Below are 18,087 nucleotides of genomic sequence, written 5' to 3' on the forward strand. Positions count from 1 at the left end.
GCAGAGCAGATAGCAAAAAAAAAAAAAAAGCCTGGATCAGTGCATTCATTCTTCTCTGTCTCCTTTCTTGTTTGCCTCCTGCAGGGACAAAGTGCCAATCCATGTTGTGGTGGACCCCGTTCTCAGTCGCATTTTACGGCCTCATCAGAGAGAAGTGAGTTTTGTGGGAAACTACTTTGAACTTGTCCATCAGGAGTTCCTTAATCTCCACCTCAAGTGCTTAAACTTTAGAGAATTCTGGGCAGATGGGTGGAGGGAGGATGTACAAAGCCACACCGCTACCTTCACTAGGAAGATCTGTTTCTAACTACAGTAATGGTAACTGCAGCTGAATGGATTTAAGATCATCCTTAAATATGCCAAAGACCTATTACACCACAGAGATCGTTCCTCTGCTGTGGCACATTCCATTCCCCATATAAAAGTGCTGAGATATTGTGGTGTGGGGCCCTGTAAGAAACACTCAGAGAGGTTCAGGGTCAGTTGGATGTTAAACTGATACAATGCTAGACCTTAGCCAAAAATCACTATAGGGGATCAATTTATGATTGTAATTTCCAAGTAATAATTAATATTATCTGGCATTCTGGCCTGCTATACACACATCTGATGCATATGTGTTTACAGTAGACTTACACAGTATCTATCTGTCTTTAAGTCAAGATACGTTCTCGCTCAACCACGAGTTATGGGCTTGATGCAGGAATCACTTGGTTGAATCTCTGGCCTGTGTTATGCAGGAGGTCAGACTAGACGATCATACTTCTGGCCTTAAAAATCTGTGACTCTACCTGCTTCCTGATGGTAATAGTCCCCCAAATTATCTGTTACATCAGAAAAGTTACTGTCTAAAAATGACACCATCTCGCTCCACAGATCTGCTCCTGGTGTCCGATCTGCTCACTTTAGTGACCGATGTTTTCATGACTTCGGTCTAGCCCCGCAGAGCCAAATGAGGTGGATTCTGCACTGGCTTGTGCATCATCAGTAGAACTTTAAGGAACAGACAGATCCTGCAAGGAACTCAGCGTAGAGCACTACACAGAGCTCCTTGAGGCTTGGGGCCTATTTATACAGTATTTATACAGAGGTGTTCACCTGCAACACACCTCGGTAGGGTTTGTGTTAATAGCGTGGTGTGCTAGTCAGGAAGAGCCCACCTTGGCTTACAAATCCCCCAGTGCAACAGTCATTGTTCAGGATAGAACCACATCTCAAGACCTTTTGTCATTGCATGTTAACTTGTTTGACTCTCTAACCATAAATTATCTGAAAAGCTTTGCTCCGAAATCTCTGTTCCTAAATGTCACCTGTCAGTAATATATTTGGATCCTGGGTCAGCCAGTGTAGCTGCATATATGCCTTTCAGTGAAAAACATCTCCAGTCCTAAATACCAGAAACAGCAAAACCCAAGGCTAATGTGTTAAAATAAAACAAAAAACCGCCACACAACAGGCTAGGTGCCTAATAAGCTGTTGAGCATCATAATGGAGACAGGACATTGTCAGCGGTAGACTTATAACCAGAGGCTGTTTGGGTGCAACCTGTGAGTTCTTATGACCTTCCAAGCTAAGCAGGGTCAAGTTAGCTTTGTGCCCAGATGGGAGACCTGAAGGGGTTGGTTTAGGCAGCTCAGTAGCTTGTGTTTTCCTTTCTGAGTCGATACTGGACCGATCAGTTGTGCAAGCTGGCACAGTGCTTGTCTACAGCTGCATACCATTGCCATCTTAGGTGTTCCTCATTTACCTGTCAGTGCAGTATGTAGGTGCTAGTCTGAGCAATCAGATTCTTCCTGCCTTAATATCTCTCTTGTAATTTCAGTTGGACACTTCTTCACTTCCTGTCTCAAACTGGTGTGTAGCATCGCTATGCGTTGTTAACCAGTTGTATTGCTTGTTCCGCCCCAGAGGTAGCTGCATTTCAGCAGCATCTCTGGGGATTCCACTATATAGTTAGTATAGCGCTTCGAGTCCCTTTGAGATGTGCTGTGTAAATCTGAGATACTGTGTATGATAACCTCAGTCCCACAATGCAGGGAGACTGCGTTACTGCACACGGCTTTCGTTCTGCATCCACAAGTCCATTCTAATCAACAAGCACCGCTTTTCATGCAGGGGGTGAAGTTTCTTTGGGAATGTGTCACGAGCCGGAGGATCCCTGGGAGCCACGGCTGCATAATGGCTGACGAGATGGGTCTGGGCAAGACCCTCCAGTGCATCACTCTGATGTGGACGCTGCTGCGTCAGAGCCCCGACGGCAAGCCTGAAATCGACAAGGCAATGGTGGTCTCTCCTTCCAGCCTGGTTAAAAACTGGTACAATGAAGTCGGCAAATGGCTCGGAGGAAGGATTCAGCCGCTGGCCATCGATGGAGGCTCCAAAGACGAGATAGACCGTAAACTAGGTGTGGAGGCAACTGCACGCAGGTGGCTTGTCTGCCCCTCGGTCTGGAGGGGTGTCTTCTAGCAGAAGGAAAAGACACTTCAACAGCTGATGTAAAGATCTAGGGCCAGAGCCAAAGCCTACTGAATTCACTGGGGGTCTTTTCATTGACTTCAGTGGTCTTTGGCTCAGGCCCCTACACCTCTGTGTTCATTCAATGGATGATCTCCTGGTGTGAACCCCCAATGGGATTCACATGTGTGTGTTTGGTTAGGGCGGTTTCTGAGCCTTCCTCTGCTGGAGAGCAGCCAGCGCAGGAAAGGGCAGGGGATGGGAGGCTGAGGGAGAGACCAAAGGGCGTTGAGTGGGAGGTAAAGGGAAGGGACGGGAAGGGGAGGTTAGTGGAAAAGGAGGAAGATGTGAGGGGAGGAAGCAGAAGGCCAGCAGGGAAGGGAGCCAATGGAGAGAAGTGTCTCAGATGGGTTTGTTTAGGGCAGGGGTGGGCAAGCTACAGCCGGTTTAAACTGGTCCTCGAGCTCCTGCTGGGGAGCGGGGTTTGGGGCTTGCCCTGCTCCCATGCTCCAGCCAGGCAGCGGGGTTGGAGGCCGCTCCGCGTGCATAAGCCGAGGCTCCCAGCAGCATGTCCCCCCTCCAGCTACTACGCTTAGGGGCAGCCATGGGGCTCCGCACGCTGCCCCCGCCCCAAGCACCACCCCCGCAGCTCCCATTGGCCGAGGACTGCGGCTAATGGCAGCTGCAGGGGCGGTGCCTGTGTACGGGGCAGCGCGCAGAGCCGCCTAGCCACACCTCCACATAGGAGCCGGAGGGGGGACATGCCGCTGCTTCCAGGAGCTGCTTGAGGTAAGCGCCGCTCAGAGCCTGCACCCCGACCCCCTCCCATATGCCCCAACCCTCTGTCCCCAGCCTGGAGCCCCCTCCCACACCCTGAACTCCTCATTTCTGGCCCCACCCCAGAGCCCGCACCCCCAACCAGAGCCCTCACCGACTCCTGCACCCCAACCCAAATTTCATGAGCATTCATGGCCCGCCATACAATTTTCATACCAAGATGTGGCCCTCAGGCCAAAAAGTTTGCTTGCCCCTGGTTTAAGGCCTGCTCAAAAGCAGTTGGAATAAATGGAAAGACTCCCCTGGACTTCAGAGGGCGAGGAATCAGGCTCAGTTACTATCTTCTGCCTGGCTGTCAAATATTTTTCCGTTCTCTGTGCCGCTCACGTCTTCCTCTTCCTTCCTGTAGCCGGCTTTATGAACCAGCGTGGCCTACGGGTGCCTTCCCCCATCCTGATCATCTCCTACGAGACGTTCCGCCTTCACGCCGAAGTTCTCCAGAAGGGGAGCGTCGGGCTGGTCATATGTGACGAGGTACAGAGAAGGCAGCTGGTGTTTCCCTAGTCCCGTGCTGAGTTTTTTCTGCTTTCATATGGAGAAATAATCAGAAAGGCCTGGCAGCATTTGCATCCCTGTGTTGGAAGTGCTCTTGGTGGCTAGCCCACAAATGGAATGTGTGATAATATCCAGCCCCTTTCAGCCAGAGCTCCCCGGGTCAGTAGTATGAATGGCGGTCAGTAGCACTGTCCTCACTTCACAGATGGGGAAGCTGAGTTACAGATTGGCTAAATGACTTGCCTGGGCTCATGCTGCAAGTCAGGTCTCATGACCCCCAATCCTTTGCTCTGACCACTAGATCACGCTGCCTCCCATATGTTGTATACATGGCGTGTGTTGTCAGGCTGGATCTGTGTCCCCCCAACAGTAGAAGGTCAAGTGTTGACTATGCTGAGGACAACACAGTACAGTTTAGAGAACAAAGGGCCTGCTCCAGTGTCCATTGACATCCATGGAAGTTGGATCAGGACCTACAGGAGCATTGGACTCTTGTGCGTGAGAAAGGATCACTTTCCTGAGCGCTGGGCTAGCAGGAGGAGCCTGATCTGTGGAGCTGTAAGTGAGAATACGTGCCTGAAGGGGAGCCCCTGAGTGGTCTCCTGGCACTGCTGGGGGTGGGCTGGCGATACAGGGGGAGAATGTGTGAACGGGCAAGCTGAGTGATCCTTGCTTAGGCTAACGAGTTCGTACTCTCCCGGCGCTGGATTCTACTTTGCTAGGGCTGGATTTTCGGGAGCTGCCTTCACATGAGTAAAATGTAGTTCCGTTCAGACCTTTTCCCCTTTTTGTTCTCCGATGCTGCGTATCAGTATCCAGGTTCACGTTTGTGCTAGAGCTTCGTTTCCCTAAAGGGAAAGCAAGCAAAGCAAGCCCGTGCCCAGCCCCAGACCAATGAAGAGCTGTACAGCACTCTGCCCATGCACTTAATACTTCCTCTGCCTCCCCTAGAGGAGTTTCATTGAATGCTAGTGACACTCAGTGGCTTGATTCTGTATCCGCTATAATGCAGACTGAGATGATCCTGAAAATGGAGCACATTCTTTTCTCTCTATGTATTTATACTGGGCCCCTCCCCGTGGTATCTGAGCACCTTAATGTTTTGCCCATGAGTAGCAACTTTCATCCAAGGATCTTGCAGCAATTTACAAATAGCGATATATGACCCATCCCTGCTATCGCTGGGAGCTAGGGGATTACAAAATGTTTTCTTAATTTGGGCCATATAATAATAATTATTAGGGGAACACCTAGGAGTAGCACTAGTCATAGAGCAGGGCCTCACACTGCCAGGTCCTGTATATACCCAGAACAAAGACAATCGTGTCCTTACAGTTCAAATAAATCAGTGTTGACAGAGATCTCTCAGACCTGCTTCCTCTCATCAAGTGCCATGGGATTTCCTGTTTGCTTTTTTTTCTTTTTAGGGCCATAGGCTGAAGAACTCTGAAAACCAAACATACCAGGCTCTGGACGGCTTAAACACCCCACGGCGAGTTCTCATCTCAGGGACCCCCATTCAGAATGACCTGCTCGAATACTTCAGCTTGGTGCACTTCGTTAACTCGGGCATCCTAGGTAAGGAGTGTGAAGTTGTTAACCCCTGTGCAGCGTCTAGAACCATAAAAATGTAGAGCTTGAAGGGACCTGGAGAGATCATCAAGTCCAGGCCTCTGCGCTGAGGTAGGACCAAGTAAACCTAGACCATCCTTGGCAGGTGTTTATCCAACCTGCTCTTAAAAACCTTCGAAGAGGGAGATTCCACAACTTTCCTTGGAAGCCTGTTCCAGAGCTTAATTACCCTTCGAGTTAGAACGTTTTTCCTAATATCTCACCTAAATCTCCCTTGCTGCAAATTAAGCCCATTACTTCTTGTCCTGCCTTCAGTGGACATGGAGAACAAGTGATCATCGTCGTCCTCATTATAACAGTTCTTAACATGTTTGAAGACTGTTATCAAGACCCCCCTCAGTCTTCTTTTCTCATGATTAAACTGTGAATCAAGAGGCAGGTGGCCTAACTGGCAGGGACCTCCCCCAGCTACCAGTGCTGGAGAAGTCAGCAGCACCGGTCTTCGTGATGGGCCTGAACTGCAAAGTTCAAATGCGAATCTGAGCATTATCCTCTTTTATAGTACGTGTATTCCAGTAGTGTCTAGTCACCAACCAGATTGGGCCCCAGTGTGCTAGGTGCTGTACACATTCATAGTAAGAAACAGACCTTGCCCCTAAAGAACTTACAAGCTAAATAGAGTAGGCAGACAAAGGAAGGATTAATTATGCCCATTTCACAGACGGGGAACTGAGGCACAGAGAGATGAAGGGACTTGCCCCTGGGTCACACGGGGATTGTGTGTCCGAGCTGGGAACTGAACACTGATCTGGAGTCCCAGCCTACTGCCTTAACCACAAGACCACCCTTCCTCTTGATTTCTTCATCCAGTGATGGTCACATCCAGGGTTTTGATTTGGGACTGTTTCCTCCAAAGATGAGGAAGCTTGTGAATCACCTCGTCACCCCATTTACAGGGGAAAGGAGAAATGCGTTTGAACAGAGGCATGGTTTGATTTGTTTCTATTTCCTCCTTGCTGGCGGATCTAATGCTTCTTATGGCTGCTTCTGCAGATTAAAATGTTCCGTCTCTGGGCTCCATCTTGTGTCCATTGCCCTTGGTAGTCCATGGTCTGATTTATTTGAAGAGCAAAGCACATAACTAATCTGTTGGTGCTTTATGTTCTCCGCTGAATCAACAGGTTCAGATTGGCTCTGATGCTGTCTGGCGGGGAGGGCGAAGGCTTGTCCCAGAAAGGCCACGTTCTGTTCAAGGGCAAGAATAAATACACCAATCCAAAAATCAGTCTTTTATGTTTTGTTGCTCCTCTGAAGGCCCTGGTCTTTTTGTGGTGAACCGTAATGGCGTGGCATTAAATCTAGCCCTTCCTCGCACACAGAACTCTCTCCCCAGTCCAAGAGCAATATGTGGGCTGTGTCTGATTCTGCCCCCAGAATTTCATCAGAGGGAGGATGGGATGGGGATAGAAGATGTTTTTATTTCCTCCTCTTTTTCTCCCTGAGTTTTGATTTGGCTTGGGGACTTAGTACAGGGAGGCAACGTGATCGATTGTCCCTTGACTTCGGCAACTCATGGAACCAATTTGTGCCTCAGCACCATATTATAGATTGGGAAGCTAATAGCTTCTGGGGGTTAGGGTTAATTATACTTGTAAAGTCCTTTGGGGATGGAAATGCTGTATAAACGTTAAGTGTTATTCTGTTGCTCACATTCACCTGCATTGCCTGAATCATTTCTGATGCGACAAGCTAGGGTTTAAGTGTTTCCATCCAGGGCCCATACCCTGTGGCAGTGCCAGGGGTGGAGGGTAAATCCACTTTTCTATCAAAGGCCCACATGCCTGCAGATGAGATGCTGTTGTAACATTTGTCCTTTCCCCTCTGTTTTGGACAGGGACAGCGCAGGAGTTTAAAAAGCATTTTGAAATCCCAATCCTAAAAGGCAGGGATGCAGATGCAAGTGAAGTGGAGAGGCATAAAGGGGAGGAGCGACTCAAAGAGCTGATCAGCATTGTGAACAGGTGAGTTCTAACATCCTCTCCCCGGAAAGCTAAGCATAAACCCCCTCCCACATACAGCCATTTTTGAAGACTACAGTCCGGTGTCGGAACAAGTTCTGTTGTGAATTTTGCACATTGACTAACTGATGAGTCAATAAAGCCCTGTTAACACTAAGACATAAGGAATATACTTAATGTGCAGTTATACTCTGCAAAGGGACTGTCAGAATGACATTCACGGCTCCCACTAATCCCCAGTTCATCACGTGTATTCAGATTACAAGTCAAATGAAGATTTTTCTAGTTGTCCCATGTTTCAAACTCCATCTGGTGCCTTAGCATCCCACTGTTTTCCTTCTGCTTCTTGCGTCAACCTTTATGATAAAGATTCGACAACGAAGACAGCTGTCAACTTTCATGATGATACATAAGGCAGAATAGAACCCAGCTCACTCTCCCATAGCTATGTTGGCTCTGTGGGGATAACAAGAATAAACCATATTCGTGCCAGTTAGCTAAGAAGTTGTGGCACTAGGAGCAAATCTGTTGAGTATTATTAATACTTAGCTCTTATCTAGCATGTTTCGTCAGCTGATCTCAACGCGTTTTACAAAGGAGGTCAGTATCATTATCCCCATTTTACTGATTGGGAAACTGAGGCACGGAGAAGGAAAATGACTTGCCCCCGGTCACCCAGCAGGCCAGTAGCAGAGCTAGAGCTAGAACTCAGGACTCCTAAGTCCCAGTCAGTGTTCTGTCCACTAGGTCACACTGTAAGATGGTTTCATTGTTTTACACAGTTACTTTTCTGATTACGAATCGTAAGTAACCACGCTAACGAAATCTTTGACAGGTAACTGACTGACAGCAGAAGAGCCCTCACTAGAGTCTCCTTTGCATTCACAATGTTGCTGGAGTCTTGGTTCTATATAAGCTTTTGCAACCACTGCAAATGCCAGAGAGCAGTTTATATTCACGGTAAATTTAATTTCACACCGTACGGCCGCTCTGCAAAATTGGCCATGACCTTGACACAGCCCAGCAGTAAAAAGGCTCAGTGAAACATGTGGCCGGGAGGGGTAGAACGTACTCCTTCTGATCCTGCTGGGCCGCTGCTTTTGTTCATGGAGTCTCTCCTGCTTGGGGAGTTCCCGACTATCCCCCATTCAGTGCGCACGCCCAGGTTTCACTAACTCGCTCATCCGGGAATCATACAAAAGCAAGGCACACAGAGAAGGTCAAAGGTTGGTCAGTTGAAATCAGTGGTGCCTATAGTCAAGGCAGCACATGAGAGAGACTGGTAGAAATACACTGTGTAGCACTTCCACAGCAGAGAACCCTCAGCCTAGAAACACCTGCCCCATGCCTGCATGTAGGAACCAAGAATACACCCATCCTGGCTGATCACACCTGCCAACATAGGGGTGAGGCATTTTCTCAGGCACTTCGGGCCTAGATTCTAAGGGACTTGTACAGTCATATTAGTCAGGGACAATATTGCAGTTCACCACTGGCTTTTTGATTTTCATGTCATCTGTGTTTCTAATCCCTGTTTCCTTCATTGCAGATGTTTGATCAGGAGAACTTCAGATATCCTGTCCAAATACCTACCTGTGAAAATCGAGCAGGTGGTTTGCTGCAGGTACGGGACAGTCTGCCCAAGTCAAGGACAGAAAAGAGAGAACAAAAGTAAAGGCTAAAGCAGGGGTCGGCAACCTTTCAGAAGTGGTGTGCCGAGTCTTCATTTATTCACTCTAAGGTTTCGTGTGCCAGTCATACATTTTAACCTTTTTAGAAGGTCTCTTTTTATAAGTCTATAATATATAGCTAAACTATTGTTGGATGTAAAGTAAATAAGGTTTCAAAATGTTTAAGAAGCTTCATTTAAAATTAAATTAAAATGCAGAGCCCCCCCGGACCGGTGGCCAGGACCTGGGCAGTGTGAGTGCCACTGAAAATCAGCTCGTGTGCCGCCTTCGGCATGCGTGCCATAGATTGCCTACCCCTGGGCTAAACTCACAAAAAATAGTCTTGACTTTAGGGGCTTGGATTTTAGTGGTGTCTCGTGATGGAATCTGTGTAGGACTAAGGCTCTTCCCAGTTAGGGGTGTGTTTCTGTGGCCCAAAAAAACTATAGCAGAGATGGAGGAGGAAGATGGAGATCAGCTGGCGGATCTGCCCCCAGCTGTATAACACTGCTGCACTGTGCTAAGCCCCTTGTTCTGTTGCAGGCTGACACCTTTGCAGACTGAGCTGTACAAACACTTCCTGAAGCAAGCGAAGCCAGCCGAAGAGCTGAAGGAGGGGAAGATCAGCGTGTCGTCTCTCTCCTCCATCACGTCCCTGAAGAAGCTCTGTAACCGTGAGTGAGGGGTTGGTTTAATGCTATTACTGCATTATCTACAGAGCGTTGGATGCAGACCTTCACGAAACACTTAAGCCCAGCGCTCTGCTCCAAAGAGCGTGTAATCTAATGACTCTATGTGATACACTCCCTGGATAAATCACCCCAACATCTGGAGAGCTGGAACTAGACCCTGGAGCCTCCTGACTCACCCAGGCCGCTGTCACTTGACCCAAAGGAGATTTCCTGTGGCTAGGCGGGCTAAGGTCCAGCCACTACAGGGCAACATCACTTCGCTCAAATACAGCCAGCAGTAAGGTGGTGGGGAATTTTTTGACTAAACGTTTTGTCGTTGAAAAATGCCAATTCGTTGAAACAGAAACTGTTTGTGAAGCAGGGTCGGTTCTGATGACTCTCCTGACCCGGAATGTTTTGGGGAAATTTTTTTTGAAATTGTCTAAACCAAATATTCTGTTTTTCTGGTTCAAAACGACTTTTTCTTTTGAAACTTTGATTAATGAAAAAAAGGTTACTAGAAAAGGTCAAAATCGAAAGGAAACATTTCGATGGAGTTGAACCGAAACCTTCTTTGGTTCTCAAAAGAATTTTGAGATTTTGATTTTTCTTCCCCCTTTTGGGTGGGAAGAATTTTTAAACTCTCAAGAATATTTGCAGGACAGAAAAACCGTTTCCCGCCCAGCCCTACGCAGCAGGCACATCAGCCCCAGGTACTCAGACACTGTCGGAGGAGATCCTGCAGAAGTAGGTGCTGAGTTGGGACAGGAAGGAGAGGATTTGATGGCTAGCGAATGGGAGATAGTTCTCAGCAAAAGGGGTGGCATACCGGAGAGGAGCAAAACTACAGGTGGGAGAAGGAAGCCAGATCCAGCTAGGTGGAGCAGAGGTGAGAGGGGGTGCTGGGCGAGACAAGAACACAACTGTAGACAGGGAAGAGTTGTGATGCCATTGAAGTGAGGATGAGGAACTTGAACTTGATGCAGAGGAAGGGGGGAAGCCAGCCAGGGTGATTTAGAGCCCAGTCCTGCTGCCATTGAAATCCGTGCTCAAACTCCAGTGGATGCAAGGTTAGAGCCCCGATCACCATTGCCATGCTCTTCTGTGGCACCCTCTGGAGGCAGCTTCTTCCTTCCCTGGTGCTGCCCTTTCACTCACTTGACCCTTTCCCTGGGGTGGGGAAGACCCAGGAGGTTGTTAGCTTGCTTTTATGGAGACAGCAAGCTGCTCCGAGACATGCAGGTGATTTTTGTTCCCATAACTGGATTGGACTCATAGAGAAAGAGAGAGACGTAATGCACGGAGACCACTGTACTGCTGCTCCGCAGTCTCTTGGCTAAGAACCGTTGTAGTATTCGATCAGTATCTTGTACTTCCTGCATCTGGAGACTCTTCTGGCCTTCAAGGGTAATGGACTCCATATGAGACATCTCCAAATTCTGTGACCCAAGCAATATCGGTGCCGTATAGTTATTTTACCAATGGTGACCAGTTAGTGTAATACAAGGGTCTGGCAAGAGAACCATGCATTACTACTGCTGCTAGGTGCAACAGAAAGTCCTTTGTAAATGGAGCTACCTGCTGTGGGTCTCCATGAGGCCCACTCCCAGACAATGCTTTAAGCTGGTTATTTTTCCCAGCACATGATACGTGATTCTATTAGAAAGCAACAGAGGGTCCTGTGGCACCTTTAAGACTAACAGAAGTATTGGGAGCATAAGCTTTCGTGGGTAAGAACCTCACTTCTTCAGATGCAAGTAATGGAAATCTCCAGAGGCAGGTATAAATCAGTATGGAGATAACGAGGTTAGTTCAATCAGGGAGGGTGAGGTGCTCTGCTAGCAGTTGAGGTGTGAACACCAAGGGAGGAGAAACTGCTTCTGTAGTTGGCTAGCCATTCACAGTCTTTGTTTAATCCTGATCTGATGGTGTCAAATTTGCAAATGAACTGGAGCTCAGCAGTTTCTCTTTGGAGTCTGGTCCTGAAGTTTTTTTGCTGTAAGATGGCTACCTTTACATCTGCTATTGTGTGGCCAGGGAGGTTGAAGTGTTCTCCTACAGGTTTTTGTATATTGCCATTCCTGATATCTGACTTGTGTCCATTTATCCTCTTGCGTAGTGACTGTCCAGTTTGGCCAATGTACATAGCAGAGGGGCATTGCTGGCATATGATGGCATATATAACATTGGTGGACGTGCAGGTGAATGAGCCGGTGATGTTGTAGCTGATCTGGTTAGGTCCTGTGATGGTGTTGCTGGTGTAGATATGATGGTGCCACAGGACCCTCTGTTGCTTTCTACAGATTCAGACTAACACGGCTACCCCTCTGATACGTGATTCTATTAGAGCTCTTGGGTTTTCCCCTGATGTCCCCAAGCTGTCACCTCCATCCTTCTGGCCAGATTGGAATGCGTGTGCTCCTTACAGAGCCCATCAGTACTGCTGACCTGAGAGGTGGTCATTTAGCAATGCCAAACTCTCCTTCCTTGTGCCTTGGGGTTGTCGTCACTCCCCCAGCCTGGGGAGCATGGTCAGCATGCAACGCCCTGTCTGCTGGGTGTTTGAAGGAGTGATCCTGGCAGTAGGATATGAGGTAAGATTGGGGAAGGAGGAAGTTGCAGCAGCAGCAGATCTGGGAGCCAGCCAGACAGGCCAGGGTGGGTGACTCTTACGCTACGTTTATATGTAATTATACAGTCAGTACGATGACGAGGACGCAGTCGTCTTGGTGCCATCGCAGTCCTGCTTCCCTCCTTAGGGGGGAGCCCTGCAAACTTCACAAAGCCACAGTGGTTTCCAGGTTTTGTTTGTTCTTCAGACCCTGCCCTGATCTACGAGAAGTGTGTGGAGGAGGAGGAAGGGTTTGCAGGAGCACTGGAATTGTTCCCTGCTGGCTACAGTCCCAAGTCCCTGGAGCCCCAGCTGTCAGGTAATCGCACTGTAACTCCGCTGTGTGAATCGATTGCTTGAGAGAGGGTGGCCCCCTGTGACAGGGAGCATGTGGAATCTTATGCAATGACCAAGGATACTTTGGGGTGACCTCTTAGGAAGAGGCTGATCTTGTGTACATCTCTGCATGTGTCCTCTCCAACCCTGTTAATACTCACGTCATCTGTAGATCTCAAAGCATTTTACAGAGGTGGGTAAATATTATCCCCATTATTCAGATAGGGAAACTGAGGCACAGAGCGATTAAGTAGCTTGCCCAAGGTCACACACAGGCAAAGCTAGGAATAGAGCCCAGGTCTTCTGACTCATAGTCCAATGCCCTGTCCACTGGACTGTGCTGCCTCCCTACATATTGGCAATGGGATGTTTTTAACATGTTAACTTTTCTTCCTTCCAGGAAAGATGCTGGTGTTGGACTACATCCTGGCTGTGACTAGAAGCACGAGCAACGACAAGGTAGTCCTGGTCTCCAATTACACCCAAACACTGGACCTCTTTGAGAAGCTCTGCAGGACTAGGAGGTTTGTCGTTGGTCTTAACTGATAAGGGAGGTTTTTTACCCACGAAAGCTTCTGCCCAAATAAATCTGTTAGTCTTTAAGGTGCCACCAGTCTCCTTGTTCTTTATTCTTGCAATATAAACCTTAGCCTGAGGTGGCTGTTTTTGAGGTTTCTCCCTGCAGGACCTCCTGTTCTGAATTCTAGCCTCAAAGGGAGGCCCTGGAAATGGAACTAATGTGACCCATCTGGTCTGGCTTCCAGGGTGAGTCAGCAGAACAGCTCTGTCCGTTTCTATAGGGACCTACAGCCTGGCACTCAAACACAAGGCCATTTGCAGAACTGTTTCTGTTCATCTTGGGTTTTATCATTGTAAAACCGGGGCTATTAAAAGGCTATGATGATCTGATCCCATTAACCATTGTGTTGTCTTGTGCCAGGTATTTATATGTCCGACTGGATGGCACCATGTCCATTAAAAAGAGAGCAAAGATCGTAGAGCGGTTTAACAGCCTCTCGGTAAGTAGAGCTTCCCAGAAACCACATCATTGGTCCTGCCAGGCTTAACAGGTGTGATCATGTGACGGCTGGCAGTGATTTAATCTAACTATGTCTTGCCCCACAGAGCCCTGAGTTTGTCTTCATGTTGAGCAGCAAAGCAGGTGGCTGTGGCTTGAACTTGATTGGGGCAAACAGACTCATCATGTTCGACCCGGATTGGAATCCGGCCAATGACGAACAAGCCATGGCTCGCGTGTGGCGAGACGGCCAGAAGAAGACCTGCTACATCTACAGGTTGCTCTCAGTGAGTCCGGAGTTAGCTCCTTTTAACCGTGTCGGGACGTGGGGGATAGCCCAGTCTGCAGTTGATTATACTGCAGAATAATAGACCTTGCAACTGGAAAGAGACGCTGTGGCTTAGAACCCTTTAGTGGCGTGGATTGCACTCGATGACATCAGGCTTCAAATCGTCTGCCAGTGCAGCCAATGAGAGCGTAGCCACTGATTTCAATGGGATTGCTTTTGGGCCCTGGCTCTTTAATGGTGGCTGGCTTATGGGGAAATAGAAGTGACTGAAGCTTTATAAATAGGACATTAATCTTTTGTGGCGGGGTAGAGACATGGCTGTTGGCAGGGCACCATGTTCCCATCATTGTTGCAGAACCCTACAGCTGCTCCTGTAGATGTGCTCCCATTGGTGGTTATGAGCGAGCCCCCCTCCCTCCTGTTGAAAGGGTGTTGGAATTCCTACGTGCCTGTCGTCCGGGGTATCTGTGCAGCTCTGACGCCGCAGCCCACGAGGCTCAGGACTGCCATGCTAACTGGGCTGAGGACAGAATCTGCGAGTCCATATTCAGAGCTTTAACCACTCCCTCTCCTCCGTCGGCTGCCCCTGTGACGCAGCGTTCCCCTTCTCAGCCACTGCGTTCCCCCAGCAGGGGCCTTGGGGCTATGCCGCTGTCGGGGAAAGTTCCCTGAAGGGGAATCTCTAGCAGGAATTCAAACACTGTTGTCATGGTGTAGCAGTTGTGTACCCTGGTTTTCCTGCATGTCGCCTCTTTATTACAGCCTGCGGCTTCATCAGCTCATGCTGTGAGCATGTCACATGTTGCAAAATAAGTGGGATTGGGCTGGGTCAGTGCTTGGAGCGCTGAGGGCACTGCATGAAGTAGTGGTGATGATGCGTCCCTTGGATTCTGTACTGAACCTGTGCCCCTAGCAAGGTGGCTCTGGGCAGCTGGAGGAGTTACCTTCGGGAAGAAGGTGGAATTGAGGCTCTGAGCACTTATGGCCAGTAAAGATCTCATGGTACTTTTTATACAGATAAAGGCTTAATCCCAGCATCCTGGCCAGATCCCCAGCTTTAGCCTTCTCCATGCTGCGCTTAATCCCATTGGCCGTTCTCTCTCATAGACAGGGACAATTGAGGAGAAGATTTTCCAGCGTCAGACCCACAAGAAGGCACTCAGCAGCTGTGTGGTGGATGAGGAGCAGGATGTGGAGAGGCACTTCTCACTAGGGGAGCTGAAGGAGCTGTTCACATTGAATGAGACCACAGCCAGCGATACCCATGACAAGTACGTTTATAAACACAGTGATGGGTTAGGGTAGCCAGTGACCATGGCATAAACAGTGGCTGACTTTGTGATTGACACAGAGGCTGTAGGTGGAGACACAAGCGCTCTGGTTGGCTGAGAACCACTTTGTGAATCATTCAGACTCGTGAAGTTATTGATCTGCTGATTCAGAAGTTGCTGGTGCAGCAGGAAGATAATTATATTACACAGAGTGTCTCATTAGTAGATTTCAAAGCACTTCATGATCTTTAATGGATTTATCCTCACAACACCTCTGTGAGGCAGGGCAGGGCTATTATCTTCATTGTACAGAGGGGAAACTGAGGCACAAAGCAGCTAAGTGACTAACTGAAGGTCCCATGGGAATATGTGTCAGAGCAGGGAATTAAACCTGGGACACTCACATCCTAGGCTAGTGCCCTAAGCACGTGACTATCTTCCTCTCTGTTGATGGGGAGTTAGAAGAGGTGAATGTCTAGGATGGACTTCTATTTCCAACACTCCATTATTCATAAGGAAACTGACACTTCCTACTCACCCTCTCATTTTATTATGGAAGTTTCTATTATCAGACAAGTACTCAAACCACCCCTGCTGATGCATCCACCTACATCCTCGGGAGGGCAAGAGGCTGTAAGATATTGCGGGGAAGGGAACGTTATTTTTAATTTCCCAAAGCTTTTCAAGCACAGAAAGTCCAGCGATGGACAATCCCTATTGGTTCATCTGCTCACTCCCCACCCCCCCCCCCAGCACTGCAAGATTGTTCACCACTGTGCATTTAACAAATGGCTTGTCTGGTTTTAAATGCACAGTGGGGCCTCCACCACTTCCCTTGGGAGGCCGGTAGATGTTCATTGCCATAGGTAGTGATGCTTTATATGCAAACTGACAATTAACCCCATGTAAATGTATGAAAATTAGATCATTCCTGTGTCCTGCTGAGTCCTGAGTTCAGGATTCCTTATTTAAAACCCACTGCACCATAACCACTTAAAACAGCTGTGCTGGGCTGAGAGAGATGGTGATGTCCTTAGGTGATGCAAGGGAATTACCAAAGTATTTAGGTCCTGGAAGGGAAAAGGAGGATTTTCTAAACTGACTTGTAATTCAAGTCTACACACATGCTCTGTTTCTGAACTAGGATTTTACGGGTGATTAAGTTTGAGGTCTTACTGCTCTGAGTAAACTAAAGAGAATATTGTTCACCTTCTAAATGAAGCACTTTCTCAACTCCCTTTGGAGCCACTGCTGGCTCCATGTAGTTCACCTCTTTTCCCACAATTTGCCCGACTTCGAATGTGGATGGATTTTGTTATAACGCTTTCATTGTATGTATAAACGTTCACGTGGGGAGCCTAGGGTGCTTTGGAAATAAAAACCCAGATTTTCCAAATGGAATCACGGTAACCAAAAATTCTAAATGACCAGTTACATGTCTCCGGTTATTTGCACACGCTGTTCTAGTACGCGTGCGCGCAGATTAGACACTTGATTTTGCATGGGCTTTTTGTTGCACCAATTGTTAAAGACAAATGGGAGCAGGCTAACCCCAATGTTGATGAAGTGCATTCTTTGTTTATGCAATCTCCATTAATTGTACACCCTTTCGCCCAAATCTGAAACGCTAGGATTCTGTACCTAGCCCAGCAGGTGTAGAACGTGCCCTGGTCCTCACCTGTAGAACATCTTTGTGTTATAGGATTAAGTGTCGCCGCTGTGTGAATGGCCACCAGGTAAAGCCACCTCCTGAAGGTTCTGACTGCACCTCTGACCTCTCCCAGTGGAACCACTGTGCTGACAAGCGTGGGCTTCAGGACTCTGTGCTGAAGGCCACGTGGGATGCTGCTGTCACCTTCACGTTCCATCACCATTCCCATGAGGAGCAGCGAGGGATTCCCTGACAATGCGCCTCCGATGGTGGGGATGAGGGAAGGCTCCTATGGAAGTCAGTCAAGCCCACTTCAATCACTTTCAAAGCAGGGGTCTGATAACAATGCAGCCTGTGCTGTTATCTGGATCCAGAACAGCAGGACAATGTTCTGTTTTCTTCCACCAAGAAATTGGTAGGTCTTGAAAACTGTTAAACTGTGCTTGGGACAGCAGCAAGCACAAGGTATTATCGGTGCCACTCTTGTGTCTATAATGTGTACTGGAGAAACAGCTGTTTGGTTTGTGTAGTGATGTGCTTCAGTCTAACCTAGGATCTATTGTAATAGCATCAGGACATAACCAGTTCTGCATCTGTGAGAGCACATGCAAGATCCAGTTTGCAATTTGTATCGTCTTTTTATTTACCTAAGTCCCATTACAAACAAGCTAGCTCCATCTTCAGGTGTAGGTTAATTCCTGGCTGCAGATCTGGTTTTCCATGTGCAACTACCACCCACTCAAGATTTTTTCTCGGAGCCACAGTTTACAGGCTAGATGAGATCTGGAATCGGCTGGCAGGGTTGACCTTTAGTAGACAACTCTGGGAAATATAATCATTCATCTCCAGAGCAATCCAACTTAAGCCATTTTTGAAAATCTTGGTCTAAATGACTTGTGCTTCTGGATGGCCCAATCTGAGACACCTCCAAAGGGCCTGATTTTCAGAAAGTGCATCAGTCAGGCCCTATTAAAATCACTCTTCACTTTGAAAATCTTGGCAGAAACAACTCTCTAATTTGTGTTGGCATCATTTTTAGCAAGATCATCTTTCGACAATGCAGTAAAAGAATAGTCCCTAATGTACCAAAATTTCTACTCAACTACATTTTATAAAATAAAGTTGCTGAAAGACAAGCAAACTGTTCTGTTTAAAACATTTTTATAAAATAAGTATACGTATTAAATAAATACA

At 47.9% G+C, this 18,087-nt stretch overlaps 1 protein-coding gene across 1 annotated transcript; it reads left to right on the forward strand.

The window, feature by feature from the left end:
• The first annotated feature begins 2,178 nt into the window (after positions 1-2,178).
• On the forward strand, positions 2,179-18,054 carry RAD54L (RAD54 like). The gene is made up of 12 exons (XM_065409070.1): positions 2,179-2,404; positions 3,641-3,765; positions 5,214-5,364; positions 7,253-7,379; positions 8,926-9,000; positions 9,590-9,720; positions 12,537-12,647; positions 13,065-13,188; positions 13,605-13,683; positions 13,790-13,969; positions 15,079-15,242; positions 16,945-18,054. Exons 1-12 carry the CDS (start codon positions 2,179-2,181, stop codon positions 17,144-17,146), a joined length of 1,695 nt encoding a protein of 564 aa, XP_065265142.1. The 3' UTR covers positions 17,147-18,054.
• The last annotated feature ends 33 nt before the right edge of the window (positions 18,055-18,087 follow it).

Source organism: Emys orbicularis, chromosome 8 (assembly GCF_028017835.1).
Source record: "Emys orbicularis isolate rEmyOrb1 chromosome 8, rEmyOrb1.hap1, whole genome shotgun sequence".
Classification (NCBI taxonomy): domain Eukaryota; kingdom Metazoa; phylum Chordata; order Testudines; family Emydidae; genus Emys; species Emys orbicularis.